The 17,343-nt window shown below is 43.9% G+C and overlaps 1 protein-coding gene across 2 annotated transcripts in view; it reads right to left on the bottom strand.

Annotated features, from left to right (window-relative positions):
• Positions 1-8,596: 8,596 nt before the first annotated feature.
• ccdc120a (coiled-coil domain containing 120a) overlaps positions 8,597-17,343 on the bottom strand; it is a 122,657-nt gene continuing 113,910 nt past the window's right edge. The window contains exons 11-12 of one of the 2 annotated variants that reach the window (XM_065021001.1): positions 9,013-9,083; positions 8,597-8,948 (exon numbers count right to left, since the gene is read on the bottom strand). In XM_065021001.1, coding sequence (XP_064877073.1) covers positions 8,917-8,948; positions 9,013-9,083 — 103 coding nt within the window. In that variant the 3' untranslated portion in view covers positions 8,597-8,916. Of the gene's footprint in view, positions 9,084-17,343 lie in introns of both variants that reach the window. The other variant, XM_065021000.1, reaches the window with a different exon arrangement.

The raw sequence follows: 17,343 nt of genomic DNA, 5'->3' as shown, positions 1-17,343 counted from the left end.
CCATAGTCACAACCACAGAAGAAGAAGTCCATAGTCACAACCACAGAAGAAGAAGTCCATAGTCACAACCACAGAAGAAGAAGTCCATAGTCACAACCACAGAAGAAGAAGTCCATAGTCACAACCACAGAAGAAGAAAAGTAGAAGTTGAAGAGACATCTTTATCCTCCTCGTAGGTCAAATACATGTTTTGCCTCCAGTCCTTGTTGCTAAAATGAACGAAAGAGTAATTTAGAAATGAAAGCAGTTCCCTTGGCTTCCTCCTCATTACGGTCCATAATAATCCAAGTAGATATGAGGAGGATAATGTCATTTACAACCTCAAGGAAAGAAAACAAGGGGGGAAATTGCATTGTCATAATAAAACAGTCTATAACCTTTTCTAGCATGAGAGCTACTTTTTTTTTTTTTAATTAAAAATGAAACCTTTCGCAAGCTACTTTTTTTTTTTATTGCTTTCAAAATAGGCACATTCTTCTCATATCTCCCCTGCAACTCTTCCCTGGGTCCTTGGTGTACAACAGATGTGTTTTCTGTCAACATACCTGGTAAAGTCATGGTTAATAACCAACTCCAAGGGGGGACCCTAATTCAACTATATTTAGTATTTTCCTGAATTCTGTTTTCTCCGTTTTCATTTTTCCTGGTTTGGGAGTTTTTTCTTCTTCTTCCAGATCAATATTACAATGATTCATAGAGAAACAACGAGGATCTGAGTCCATGTCAATGCTTAAATCACATCAGAAAAACATTTTTTGAAGTCTGGAACCCCCCCAAATAGAGTATTTTCTGTGTAATTCCCCTTTAATTATGCACCTAGAGGAATGTGTCGGTCTAGTGATGTTTGTGCTGTTAGGCACTACAGCTACAACACATCATGGCAGATTTATAACACAATCATCAGCCAATTGATACATATAATCATTATATACACTGAGTGTACAAAACATTAAGCTCTTTCCATGACACAGACTGACCAGGTGAATCTCCAGGTGAAAGCTCTGATCCCTTATTGATGTCACTTGTTAAATCCACTTTAAAATCAGTGTAGATGAAGGGGAGGAGGCAGGTTAAAGAAGGATTTTTAAATCTTGAGATAATTGAGACATTGATTGTGTACGTGTGCCATTCAGAGGATGAATGGGCAAGACAAAAGATTTAAATGGGCAGATATTGTGTTACGTTTGGCTTCTTGAGCCAATAGTGTCTAACCAGGGGTGGGATAATGTCAATGTTGATTTGATTGGATAGAAGCTGGGTGCTTCATGTTTATGACAGTTTGCGGAAAGAACATGCAACAATGCACGTTTTGTAACTATACAGCGTTCTAAAATGGATTATAATGTGCTTAGAGTCGTTGTCCTGTTAGAAGGTGAACCTTCGCCCCAGTCTGAGGTTTTGAGCACTCTGGAACAGGTTTTCATCAAGAATCTCTCTGTACTTCGCTCTGTTCAGCTTCCCTCTATCCTGACTAGTCTCTCAGTCCCTGCCGATGAAAAACATCCCCACAGCATGATGTTGCCACCACCATGCTTCACCATAGGGATGGTGCCAGGTTTCCTCCAGACGTGACACTTGGCATTCAGGCCAAAGCGTTCAGTCTTGGTTTCATCAGACCAGAGAATCTTGTTTCTCATGTTCTGAGAGTCTTTTGGCAAACTCCAAGCGGGCTGTCATTTGACTTTTTACTGAGGAGTGGCTTCTGTCTGGCCACTCTACCATAAAGGCCTAATTGGTGGAGTGCTGCAGAGATGGTTGTCCTTCTGGAAGATTCTCCCATCTCCACAGAGGAACTCTGGAGCTCTGTCAGAGTGACAATTGGGTTCTTGGTCACCTCCCTAACCAAGGCCTTTCTCCCCCGATTGTTTAGTTCTGCCGGGCGGCCAGCTCTAGGGAGAGTCTTGGTAGTTCCAAACTTCTTCCATTTAAGAATGATGGAGGCCACTGTATCCTTGAGGACCCTTCAATGCTGCAATAAAAATGTGGTACCCTTCCCCAGATCTAAGCCTAGACACAATCCTGTCTCGGAGCTCTACAGACAATTCCTTGGACCTCATGGCTTGGTTTCTGCTCTGACATGCACTGTCAACGTGGGACCTTATATAGACAGGTGTGTACCTTTCCAAATCATGTCCAATCAATTGAATTTACCACAGGTGGACTGCAATCAAGTTGTAGAAACATCTCAAGGATGATCAATGGAAACAGGATGCACCTGAGCTCAATTTCAAGTCTCATAGTAAAGGGTCTGAATACTTATGTAAATAAGGCATTTTTGTTTTTATAAATTTGCAAACATTTCTAAAAAAAACTGTTTTTGCTTTGCTTTGGAGTTATTGTGTGTAGATTGATGAGGATTTGTATTTATTTAATCCATTTTAGAATAAGGCTGTAACGTAACAAAATGTTGAAAAAGTCAAGGGGTCTGAATATTTACTGGACTGTATGTTTTTCCTTTCTGTAATAGGATAGCCAGTGTTCTATGTTTTCTGTTCTATGTGGGACTCTCGTCTGTTCTATGTGGGACTCTCGTCTGTTCTATGTGGGACTCTCGATGTGGGTCTGTGCGGGATGACTACTCGCTGTTCTGTGCGGGACTCTCGTGTTCTACTGTGGGACTCTCGTCTGTTCTGTGCGGGACTCTCGTCTGTTCTGTGCGGGACTCTCGTCTGTTCTGTGCGGGACTCTCGTCTGTTCTGTGCGGGACTCTCGCTGTTCTGTGCGGGACTCTCGTCTGTTCTGTGCGGGACTCTCGTCTGTTCTGGACTCTCGTCTGTTCTGTGCGGGACTCGCGGGACTCTCGTCTGTTCTGTGCGGGACTCTCGCGGGACTCTCTGTCTGTTCTATGCGGGACTCTCGTCTGTTCTATGTCGGGACTCTCGTCTGTTCTGTGCGGATGTCTGAATTCAGTTCCGGACTGGATTTAGTTGCAACTGGTGTATGTCACAATACCATATATATATATATATATATATATATATATATTATTTTTTTCACCTGAATGGGGTCTGCTCTTATCCTTGAACTGGGACTCTCGTCTGTTCTATGTGGGACTCTCGTCTGTTCTATGTGGGACTCTCGTCTGTTCTATGTGGGACTCTCGTCTGTTCTGTTCTATGTCTCGGGACTCTCGTCTGTTCTATGGGGACTCTCGTCTGTTCTATGGGACTGTCTGTTCTATGTGGGACTCGTCTGTTCTATGTGGGACTCTCGTCTGTTCTATGTGGGACTCTCGTCTGTTCTATGTGGGACTCTCTATGTCTGTTCTATGTGGGACTCTGTTCTATGTCTGTTCTATGTGGGACTCTCGTCTGTTCTATGTGGGACTCTCGTCTGTTCTATGTGGGACTCTCGTCTGTTCTATGTGGGACTCGTCTGTTCTATGTGGGACTATGTGGGACTCGTCTGTTCTGTTCTATGTGGGACTCGTCTGTTCTATGTGGGACTCGTCTGTTCTATGTGGGACTCGTCTGTTCTATGCGGGACTCGTCTGTTCTATGTTCTGTTCTGTGCGGGACACTAGACTCAATGCTGTATGTTATGTAATCAACTTATATCTGTTGACGGTGACTGATGTCAGACTAGAGGTACGCTGAGCACTCTGATAATGTATCTGTGACATGGTGGGATTCTGTAGCTGATGATTTTGTGACGTCCTCCCAGCCTCTCGTGTTGACAGAACGTTTGGTATTGTCTGATTAACATTTCTCTGCCTTCTCAGAGACGTTAGAAAACAAGTCTACACTTCCATGCCGTTGTCTCCCTGTTGCAAATGTTTAGATTCGACATAGTCAACCACTGCTCATGTCTTTCAGGAGGAAAAACCTCCTATTTACACAGGTGTTGGTGTTCAGTGTTCAGTACCCATCACCGAGAAGCTGGACCACGTCACAAACGGGTTCAACTGGACATCATCGTTGTGAAGTCAAATGTCATCATTGTTGATTTATACAGACAACTGTTGTGTGCCAGTGTCACAACATGTCACATGTAACACAAACCACACGCTGTGAGCTGCTCATATCACAGCTATTCGGTCAATAAGTTGGAAGCATCACGTCACAAGAAGTTCTACTGAAGGAACTCTTAATCTTTCACAGTAATAATCCATAGAATTTTTCAAGAGAAGTGCAATTAAAATAATAATAATAATAATAATTGTGCTCAACTACAGTAGGGACATTAACATAATTAAACAACTACTCCCATTGATCATTTAACCTGAGGGACATATTGGTTTGTTTTGTCAAAAAAAGTTTGAATTGATTGTTGTTGTCATGCAGCTTGAAATACAAAATGGAGGAAGCAGAAAAGCTCTTTTTAGTTGTCTGGAGACAAGCATGGCAGCATTTGGCAAAAGAGGAATAAAGAGAATAAAATTCAGCCTAGCCTGGAGATCCAGACTGAAAGTTCCGTTTCATGAAGAGATCCAGACTGAATTCAGTTCCGTTTCACATGAAGAGATCCAGACTGAATTCAGTTCCGTTTCACATGAAGAGATCCAGACTGAATTCAGTTCCGTTTCACATGAAGAGATCAGACTGAATTCAGTGGAAGAGATCCAGACTGAATTCAATTCCGTTTCACATGAAGAGATCCAACTGAAGAGGAATGAAGTTCCGTTTCAGAAGAATAACTGAATTCAGTTCCTGAAGCCAGACTGAATTCAATTCCGTTTCACATGAAGAGATCCAGACTGAATTCAGTTCCGTTTCACATGAAGAGATCCAGACTGAATTCAGTTCTGTTTCACATGAAGTGATCCAGTGAATTCTGGAAGAGATTTAGTTCCGTTTCACATGAAGAGATCCAGACTGAATTCAGTTCCGTTTCACATGAAGAGATCCAGTCTGGATTTAGTTGCAACTGGTGTATGTCACAATACCATATATATATATATATTTTTTTTTTTTACCTGAATGGGGTCTGCTCTTAAGTCCTTGAACAAAGATTGATTGCTTTAGTAGCTACTGTATAGCACAATATCTCTTTTAGAAAAGTGTCTAGGCATAGATGAGAATACAGCATGGAAAGCAATATTGAATATTTTCAGGAAAATACTGAACAGAAATGTATGTATTGCTGTCTATGGGTTATGGGAATGTTGACAGGGTCGATTAAATTGAGTTTAGCCTGGTGTCAGATCTGTTTATGATGTTGCCGACTTGTCATTGGCTGAACATGAAAACGTTTGGCATGACAATTCCATTAAGAGTTGACAGGAGAGCAGAATCAGACTGGCTCCCAGGCTAAACAGACTGGCTCCCAGGCTAAACAGACTGACTCCCAGGCTAAACAGACTGGCTCCCAGGCTAAACAGACTGGCTCCCAGGCTAAACAGACTGACTCCCAGGCTAAACAGACTGGCTCCCAGGCTAAACAGACTGGCTCCCAGGCTAAACAGACTGGCTCCCAGGCTAAACAGACTGGCTCCCAGGCTAAACAGACTGGCTCTCAGGCTAAACAGACTGGCTCTCGGGCTAAACAGACTGGCTCTCGGGCTAAACAGACTGGCTCTCGGGCTAAACAGACTGCCTCCTTGGCTAAACAGACTGACTCCCAGGCTAAATAGACTGGCTCCCAGGCTAAACAGACTGGCTCCCAGGCTAAACAGACTGGCTCCCAGGCTAAACAGACTGGCTCCCAGGCTAAACAGACTGGCTCCCAGGCTAAACAGACTGGCTCCCAGGCTAAACAGACTTGCTCTCAGGCTAAACAGACTGGCTCCCAGGCTAAACAGACTGGCTCCCAGGCTAAACAGACTGGCTCCCAGGCTAAACAGACTGGCTCCCAGGCTAAACAGACTGGCTCCAGGCTAAACAGACTGGCTCCCAGGCTAAACAGACTGGCTCCCAGGCTAAACAGACTGGCTCCCAGGCTAAACAGACTGGCTCCCAGGCTAAACAGACTGGCTCCCAGGCTAAACAGACTGGCTCCCAGGCTAAACAGACTGGCTCCCAGGCTAAACAGACTGGCTCCCAGGCTAAACAGACTGGCTCCCAGGCTAAACAGAATGGCTCCCAGGCTACTGGCTCCCAGGCTAAACAGACTGGCTCCCAGGCTACAGTGACTTGATTTATACCTGACTGAATTATGATGGACATGGACTTAAACAGGAAAAAGTCAAGAAGACACAACATAGATTTGATGCTATGGATGAAGGTAGATTTACCTATCCATTCATCCAGTCCAGTGTTTTGGTCTGAGGATGGTCAATACCTGATTTCATATTTAATCTGGCTGGTCTCATGGTTCAATTCATGGAAAACTACGCAGTACAAAAACATAATAGAATGTTTGCAGTAATGACCGCATGTTGTATTTTTTTTTTTAAAAGAAGGTTTTTTAAAATTCTAAAAATATTCTCATTCTGATCACATTCCCTTCATACCTCTCCACGACAACAGCAGGAAGTATGGGACAAAGAAATTATTGTGTAAATCAAAAGTACATTTTCTATCTTGAGTTTTTTTTCCAGTTGTTTTGAGTTTCAAAGAACAGGATATTAAATTTAAAGATTCACGTTATAGAGCTTGTAACATTTAAAAGTCATTTGTGATTGAGTGCAGTGTTTACCACATTGCCATACCTGAATCTGAGCTGTCGGTTGCATGGTTTTATATAGGGCAGCAGGTATCCTAGCAAGTAGGAGCGTTGGACCAGTAGCCTAAAGGTCGCTGGTTCGAATATCCAAGCCAAATATTTTGCAAGCTATGTCGATGTGCCCTTGAGCAAGGCACTTAAACCCTAATTGCTCCTGTAAATTGCTCTGGATAAGAGCGTCTGCTAAATGATCAACATTTTTAAAAAATTATGTTATCCTCCTTTACCCAAGTGTCTCTATCCTTTTGGGGGGGGGGGGGGGGGGTTTGGGGTTAAAGGTCTGATTAGCTTAGAAGGTGATCTATGACATTGTCATTATCTGTGGGCTGGGCTCGGTGGGCTGCGGAAAGAATATAAGCACCCTTTGGTGCCACCTATTGGCACACTAGTGCAAGCAGCAGTCTGGAACGACACACCCCTTCCTGTTTGAAGTGGAGCCAAAGGGATATAACATGACTGTGTTGTTTGTAGACATCTCTTTCCCATTCCCTAACCAACCTGATTCGTTGTACTGTAGGGGTCTGTGTGACAACGTATGGGTGTGCTTTCTGTTTGGTTAGTTGTGTACTTATCCATTTGTCGTCTCTACTAAAGACCTGAAATTCTACGTGGATGACGATGAAGATGACGATGATGATGGTTCCCTTAAGAGAAATGCAGTATTTCTGTAAGGGTTGAGGAACCTGTAACACTGTCCATGACCTTGTTCAACGTCCTTCACCTGGATCGGTTGTATAAACTTACAGCAATGTTCCGCTGGCCTATATTTCTACCAGAGACTGTTTGAAGTGCTAGACTCTTTCAAGCACCTTGCCATTGATCTTCAGAGGCAGTGCATGATCCGACTTTGATGATGCATTGCGAAGAAAAGATCCCTTAGGGGGGGGAGGGGGAACATTCTCTCCCCCCCTCCAAAAAAAATGTGCAGAAAAACAAAACAAATGTTGTGTAAATAAATGTCCTTCATATTTTCCTTTTTGTATGCAGGTCCATGAAGTTACTCTACACTATGACTGTGTATCATTCAGTCAGTAACATGTCTGTTTGTTGTTGTTGTTGTTGTTGTTGTTGTTGTTGTTGTTGTTGTTAGACCAGTGTACCCGGGGTAGGCAGGTCACCTCTGATGTTGTTGTTAGACCAGTGTACCCGGGGTAGGCAGGTCACCTCTGATGTTGTTGTTGTTGTTGTTGTTGTTGTTGTTAGACCAGTGTACCCGGGGTAGGCAGATCACCTCTGATGTTGTTGTTGTTGTTGTTGTTGTTGTTAGACCAGTGTACCCGGGGTAGGCAGATCACCTCTGATGTTGTTGTTGTTGTTTGTTGTTGTTAGACCAGTGTGCCCGGGGTAGGCAGGTCACCTCTGATGTTGTTGTTAGACCAGTGTACCCGGGGTAGGCAGGTCACCTCTGTTGTTGTTGTTGATGTTGTTGTTGTTGTTGTTAGACCAGTGTACCCGGGGTAGGCAGGTCACCTCTGTTGTTGTTGTTGTTGTTGTTAGACCAGTGTACCCAGGGTAGGCAGGGCACCTCTGATGTTGTTGTTAGACCAGTGTACCCGGGGTAGGCAGGTCACCTCTGTTGTTGTTGTTAGACCAGTGTACCCGGGGTAGGCAGGTCACCTCTGATGTTGTTGTTAGACCAGTGTACCCGGGGTAGGCAGGTCACCTCTGTTGTTGTTGTTGTTGTTAGACCAGTGTACCCGGGGTAGGCAGGTCACCTCTGATGTTGTTGTTAGACCAGTGTACCCGGGGTAGGCAGGTCACCTCTGTTGTTGTTGTTAGACCAGTGTACCCGGGGTAGGCAGGTCACCTCTGATGTTGTTGTTAGACCAGTGTACCCGGGGTAGGCAGGTCACCTCTGTTGTTGTTGTTGTTGTTAGACCAGTGTACCCGGGGTAGGCAGGTCACCTCTGTTGTTGTTGTTGTTGTTAGTTAGTGTACCAGGCAGGTCACCTCTGGGGTAGGCAGGTCACCTCTGATGTTGTTGTTATGTTGTTGTTGTTAGACCAGTGTACCCGGGGTAGGCAGGTCACCTCTGTTGTTGTTGTTAGACCAGTGTACCCGGGGTAGGCAGGTCACCTCTGATGTTGTTGTTAGACCAGTGTACCCGGGGTAGGCAGGTCACCTCTGTTGTTGTTGTTGTTGTTAGACCAGTGTACCCGGGGTAGGCAGGTCACCTCTGTTGTTGTTGTTGTTGTTGTTGTTGTTGTTAGACCAGTGTACCCGGGGTAGGCAGGTCACCTCTGATGTTGTTGTTGTTGTTGTTAGACCAGTGTACCCGGGGTAGGCAGGTCACCTCTGATGTTGTTGTTGTTGTTAGACCAGTGTACCTGGGGTAGGCAGGTCACCTCTGATGTTGTTGTTGTTGTTGTTGTTGTTGTTAGACCAGTGTACCTGGGGTAGGCAGGTCACCTCTGTCAGTGCTGGGTTCTTTCAGGGTCAGCTCCTGCATCTGGGATGGGAAGGACTCCTGATACAGAGACCTGAGAAAGAGAGGGAGAGAGTTTCAATGTCACGTGAAAAAGTACAGTGGAATGTATTTCAGCTCTAAACCCCAACAACGGACTAATCAATATCAACGTAGCACTAAAAACAACAATGTTGAACAACAATAAATAAAAATAAGAAGAACACAAGAAAGTAAGATTACTGTATACAGGGTCAGCATACTGTATACAGGGTCAGCATACTATATACTGGGTCAGCATACTCAGTACTATATCAGCATGGGGTCAGGATACTATATACAGGGTCAGCATACTGTCTACAGGGTCAGCATACTATATACTGGGTCAGCATACTGTCTACAGGGTCAGCATACTGTCTACAGGGTCAGCATACTATATACAGGGTCAGCATACTATATACTGGGTCAGCATACTATATACTGGGTCAGCATACTGTATACAGGGTCAGCATACTGTCTACAGGGTCAGCATACTATATACAGGGTCAGCATACTATATACAGGGTCAGCATACTATATACAGAGTCAGCATACTATATACAGGGTCAGCATACTATATACAGGGTCAGCATACTATATACAGGGTCAGCATACTGTATACAGAGTCAGCATACTATATACAGGGTCAGCATACTCTATACAGGGTCAGCATAATATATACAGGGTCAGCATACTATATACAGGGTCAGCATACTGTATACAGGGTCAGCATACTATATACTGGGTCAGCATACTGTCTACAGGGTCAGCATACCGTATACAGGGTCAGCATACTGTATAGCATACTATATACAGGGTCAGCATACTGTATACAGGGTCAGCATACTATATACAGGGTCAGCATACTGTATACAGGGTCAGCATACTATATACAGGGTCAGCATACTATATACAGGGTCAGCATACTGTATACAGGGTCAGCATACTGTATACAGGGTCAGCATACTCATATACAGGGTCAGCATACTGTATACAGGGTCAGCATACTATATACAGGGTCAGCATACTATATACAGAGTCAGCATATACAGGGTCAGCATACTATATACAGGGTCAGCATACTATATACTGGGTCAGCATCAGCATACTATCATACTAGGGTCAGCATACTGTATACAGGGTCAGCATACTATATACAGGGTCAGAGTCAGCATACTATATACAGGGTCAGCATACTGTATACAGGGTCAGCATACTATATACAGGGTCAGCATACTGTATACAGGGTCAGCATACTATATACAGGGTCAGCATACTGTATACAGGGTCAGCATACTATATACAGGGTCAGCATACTGTATACAGGGTCAGCATACTATATACAGGGTCAGCATACTGTCTACAGGGTCAGCATACTGTCTACAGGGTCAGCATACTATATACAGGGTCAGCATACTGTCTACAGGGTCAGCATACTGTATACAGGGTCAGCATACTATATACAGGGTCAGCATACTATATACAGGGTCAGCATACTGTCTACAGGGTCAGCATACTGTCTACAGGGTCAGCATACTGTATACAGGGTCAGCATACTGTATACAGGGTCACAGGGTCAGCATACTGTCTACAGGGTCAGCATACTGTATACAGGGTCAGCATACTGTCTAGCATACTGTATACAGGGTCAGCATACTGTCTACAGGGTCAGCATACTATCTATCAGCATACACAGGGTCAGCATACTGTCTACAGGGTCAGCATATACAGGGTCAGCATACTATATACAGGGTCAGCATACTATATACAGGGTCAGCATACTGTCTACAGGGTCAGCATACTATATACAGGGTAGTCAGCATACTATATACAGGGTCAGCATACTATATACAGGGTCAGCATACTGTCTACAGGGTATACAGGGTCAGCATACTGTATACAGGGTCAGCATACAGCATACTATATACAGGGTCAGCATACTATATACAGGGTCAGCATACTATATACAGGGTCAGCATACTATATACAGGGTCAGCATACTGTATACAGGGTCAGCATACTGTATACAGGGTCAGGTACTGTATACAGGGTCAGCATACTGTCTACAGGGTCAGCATACTGTATACAGGGTCAGCATACTATATACAGGGTCAGCATACTATATACTACAGGTCAGCATACTATATACAGGGTCAGCATACTATATACAGGGTCAGCATACTGTATACAGGGTCAGCATACTATATACAGGGTCAGCATACTGTATACAGGGTCAGCATACTATATACAGGGTCAGCATACTATATACAGGGTCAGCATACTGTATACAGGGTCAGCATACTGTATACAGGGTCAGCATACTATATACAGGTCAGCATACTATATACAGGGTCAGCATACTGTATACAGGGTCAGCATAGGGTCAGCATACTGTCTACAGGGTCAGCATACTGTCTACAGGGTCAGCATACTATATACAGGGTCAGCATACTGTCTACAGGGTCAGCATACTATATACAGGGTCAGCATACTATATACAGGGTCAGCATACTGTATACAGGGTCAGCATACTGTCTACAGGGTCAGCATACTGTATACAGGGTCAGCATACTGTATACAGGGTCAGCATACTATATACAGGGTCAGCATACTGTCTACAGGGTCAGCATACTATATACAGGGTCAGCATACTATATACAGGGTCAGCATACTGTATACAGGGTCAGCATACTATATACAGGGTCAGCATACTGTCTACAGGGTCAGCATACTATATACAGGGTCAGCATACTGTATACAGGGTCAGCATACTGTATACAGGGTCAGCATACTATATACAGGGTCAGCATACTGTATACAGGGTCAGCATACTATATACTGGGTCAGCATACTGTATACAGGGTCAGCATACTGTCTACAGGGTCAGCATACTATATACAGGGTCAGCATACTGTATACAGGGTCAGCATACTGTATACAGGGTCAGCATACTGTATACAGGGTCAGCATACTGTATACAGGGTCAGCATACTATATACAGGGTCAGCATACTGTATACAGGGTCAGCATACTATATACAGGGTCAGCATACTGTATACAGGGTCAGCATACTGTATACAGGGTCAGCATACTATATACAGGGTCAGCATACTGTATACAGGGTCAGCATACTATATACAGGGTCAGCATACTGTCTACAGGGTCAGCATACTGTATACAGGGTCAGCATACTATATACAGGGTCAGCATACTATATACAGGGTCAGCATACTGTATACAGGGTCAGCATACTATATACAGGGTCAGCATACTGTATACAGGGTCAGCATACTATATACAGGGTCAGCATACTGTATACAGGGTCAGCATACTGTATACAGGGTCAGCATACTGTATACAGGGTCAGCATACTATATACAGGGTCAGCATACTGTCTAGGGTCAGCATACTATATACAGGGTCAGCATACTATATACAGGGTCAGCATACTATATACAGGGTCAGCATACTGTATACAGGGTCAGCATACTATATACAGGGTCAGCATACTATATACAGGGTCAGCATACTGTATACAGGGTCAGCATACTATCTACAGGGTCAGCATACTGTATACAGGGTCAGCATACTGTATACAGGGTCAGCTATATACAGGGTCAGCATACTACTACAGGGTCAGCATACTGCCCTACAGGGTGCATCTATATACAGGGTCAGCATACTGTATACAGGGTCAGCATAGGGTCAGCATACTGTATTCAGCATACTATATCAGCATACTGTCTACAGGGGTCAGCATGGTCAGCATACTGTCTACAGGGTCAGCATACTGTCTACAGGGTCAGCCTATATACAGGGTCAGCATATGTCTATCCCTATATACAGGGTCAGCATACTTTGAGGGTCACATACTGTCTACCGGGTCAGCATACTGTCTGGTTTCATGCATCAGCATACTGTAACAGGGTCAGCATACTGTCTACAGGGTCAGCATACTATATACAGTCTACTAGGGTCAGCATACTGTTACAGGGTCAGCATTGTCTACAGGGTCAGCACTACTGCCTACAGGGTCAGCATACTTCTACAGGGTCAGCATACTGTCTACAGGGTCAGCATACTGTCACAGGGTCAGCATACTAAAGCATACTATATACAGGTCAGCATACTTTAAGGGTCAGCATACTATATACAGGGTCAGCATACTGTCTACAGGGGCAGCATACTATTATAGATACTGTATACAGGTCAGCATACTATATACAGGTCAGCATACTATATACAGGGTCAGCATACTATATACAGGGTCAGCATACTATATACAGGGTCAGCATACTGTTACTGTCAGCATACTATCCAGGGTCAGTACCTGTCTACAGGGTCAATACTGTCTAAGCATACTGTATACAGGGTCAGCATACTTTTCAGCATACTATATACAGGGTCAGCATCTATATACTGGGTCATACTATAACAGGGTCAGCATACTGTATACAGGGTCAGCATACTATATACAGGGTCAGCATACTGCTATACAGGGTCAGCATACCTACCAGCATACTGGGTCAGCATACTATATACAGGGTCAGCTACTGCTACTGGGTCAGCCTATATGGGTGATACTGATCAGCATACTGTCTAGGGTCAGCATACTATATACTCAGCATCTATATACAGGGTCAGCATACTATATACTGGGTCAGCATACTGTCTACAGGGTCAGCATACTGTCTACAGGGTCAGCATACTATATACAGGGTCAGCATACTATATACAGGGTCAGCATACTTGATATACAGAGTCAGCATACTGGGTCACAGGGTCAGCATACTATATACAGGGTCAGCATACTATATACAGGGTCAGCATACTGTATACAGAGTCAGCATACTATATACAGGGTCAGCATACTCTATACAGGGTCAGCATAATATACTTCCAGCATACTATATACAGGGTCAGCATACTGTATACAGGGTCAGCATACTATATACTGGGTCAGCATACTGTCTACAGGGTCAGCATACCGTATACAGGGTCAGCATACTGTATACAGAGTCAGCATACTATATACAGGGTCAGTATACTGTCTACAGGGTCAGCATACTATATACAGGGTCAGCATACTGTATACAGGGTCAGCATACTATATACAGGGTCAGCATACTATATACAGGGTCAGCATACTGTCTACAGGGTCAGCATACTGTCTACAGGGTCAGCATACTATATACAGGGTCAGCATACTGTCTACAGGGTCAGCATACTATATACAGGGTCAGCATACTATATACATAGTCAGCATACTATATACAGGGTCAGCATACTGTATACAGGGTCAGCATACTATATACATAGTCAGCATACTATATACAGAGTCAGCATACTATATACAGGGTCAGGATACTGTCTACAGGGTCAGCATACCATATACAGGGTCAGCATACTGTATACAGAGTCAGCATACTATATACAGGGTCAGTATACTGTCTACAGGGTCAGCATACTATATACAGGGTCAGCATACTGTATACAGGGTCAGCATACTATATACAGGGTCAGCATACTGTCTACAGGGTTAGCATACTGTCTACAGGGTCAGCATACTATATACAGGGTCAGCATACTGTCTACAGGGTCAGCATACTGTATACAGGGTCAGCATACTATATACAGGGTCAGCATACTATCTACAGGGTCAGCATACTGTCTACAGGGTCAGCATACTGTCTACAGGGTCAGCATACTGTATACAGGGTCAGCATACTGTATACAGGGTCAGCATACTGTATACATACTGGGGTCAGCATACTGTCTACAGGGTCAGCATACTGTCTACAGGGTCAGCATACTGTCTACAGGGTCATACTGTCTACAGGGTCAGCATACTGTATACAGGGTCAGCATACTGTCTACAGGGTCAGCATACTATATACAGGGTCAGCATACTGTCTACAGGGTCAGCATACTATATACAGGGTCAGCATACTATATACAGTCAGCATACAGGGTCAGCATACTATATACAGGGTCAGCATACTGTCTAATACAGGGATACTATATACAGGGTCATACTATATACAGGGTCAGCATACTATATACAGGGTCAGCATACTGTATACAGGGTCAGCATACTGTATACAGGGTCAGCATACTGTCTACAGGGTCAGCATACTGTATACAGGGCATACTACAGGGTAGTATACTGTATACAGGGTCAGCATACTATATACAGGTCAGCATACTATATACAGGGTCAGCATACTGTATACAGGGTCAGCATACTGTATACAGGGTCAGCATACTGTCTACAGGGTCAGCATACTGTCTACAGGGTCAGCATACTGTCTACTGTCTACAGGGTCAGCATACTGTCTACAGGGTCAGCATACTATATACAGGGTCAGCATACTATATACTGGGTCAGCATACTATATACAGGGTCAGCATACTATATCAGCAGTATACTGGTCAGCATACTATATACAGGGTCAGCATACTATATACAGGGTCAGCATACTATATACAGGGTCAGCATACTGTATACTATTTACAGGGTCAGCATACTCTATACAGGGTCAGCATAATATATACAGGGTCAGCATACTATATACAGGGTCAGCATACTGTATACAGGGTCAGCATACTGTATACAGGGTCAGCATACTGTATACTACAGGGTCAGCATACTACAGGGTCAGCATACTGTATACAGGGTCAGCATACTGTCTACAGGGTCAGCATACTATATACAGGGTCAGCATACTATATACAGGGTCAGCATACTGTCTATACAGGGTCAGCATACAGCATATATACAGGGTCAGCATACTATATACAGGGTCAGCATACTGTATACAGGGTCAGCATACTGTATACAGGGTCAGCATACTGTACTGGGTAGCATACTGTCTACAGGGTCAGCATACTATCAGCATACTGTCTACAGGGTCAGCATACTGTACAGGGTACTACTGTCTACAGGGTCAGCATACTATATACAGGGTCATACTATATACTGGGTCAGGTCAGCATACTATATACAGGGTCAGCATACTGTATACAGGGTCAGCATACTATATACAGGGTCAGCATACTATATACATACTATATACAGGGTCAGTTTACAGGGTCAGCATACTATATACAGGGTCAGCATACTATATACAGGGTCAGCATACTGTATACAGGGTCAGCATACTGTATACATATACAGGGTCAGCATACTATATACAGGGTCAGCATACTATATACAGGGTCAGCATACTATATACAGGGTCAGCATACTATATACAGGGTCAGCATACTGTATACAGGGTCAGCATACTATACTATATACAGGGTCAGCATACTGTATACAGGGTCAGCATACTATATACAGGGTCAGCATACTGTCTACAGGGTCAGCATACTATATACAGGGTCAGCATACTATATACTGGGTCAGCATACTGTCTACAGGGTCAGCATACTGTCTATATACAGGGTCAGCATACTATATACTCATACAGGGTCAGCATACTATATACAGGGTCAGCATACTGTACTACAGGGTCAGCATACTGTATACAGGGTCAGCATACTGTATACAGGGTCAGCACACTATATACAGGGTCAGCATACTTATACAGGGTCAGCATACTGTCTACAGGGTCAGCATACTGTATACTATTTACAGGGTCAGCATACTGTCAGCATACTATATACAGGGTCAGCATACTATATACAGGGTCAGCATACTATATACAGGTCAGCATACTGTATACTATTTACAGGGTCAGCATACTGTATACAGGGTCAGCATACTGTATACAGGGTCAGCATACTGTATACAGGGTCAGCATACTGTTCAGCATACTATACAGGGTCAGGGGTCAGCATACTGTCTACAGGGTCAGCATACTATATACTGGGTCAGCATACTGGGTCAGCATACTATTTACAGGGTCAGCATACTATATACTGGGTCAGCATACTGTATACAGGGGTCAGCATACTTTACAGGGTCAGCATACTGTATACAGGGTCAGCATACTTACACAGGGTCAGCATACTGTCTACAGGGTCAGCACATACTCAGCATATACAGGGTCAGCATACTGTATACTATTTACAGGGAGCATACTATATACAGGGTCAGCATACTATATACAGGGTCAGCATACTGTCTACAGTGTCAGCATACTGTACAGGGTCAGCACACTGTCTACAGGGTCAGCATACTGTATACAGGGTCAGCATACTATATACAGGGTCAGCATACTATATACAGGGTCAGCATAATATATACAGGGTCAGCATACTGTATACAGGGTCAGCATACTGTATACAGGGTC

This window comes from Oncorhynchus nerka, linkage group LG7, assembly GCF_034236695.1.
Source record: "Oncorhynchus nerka isolate Pitt River linkage group LG7, Oner_Uvic_2.0, whole genome shotgun sequence".
Lineage (NCBI taxonomy): Eukaryota > Metazoa > Chordata > Actinopteri > Salmoniformes > Salmonidae > Oncorhynchus > Oncorhynchus nerka.
This window is presented reverse-complemented; position numbering and strand designations above follow the sequence as displayed.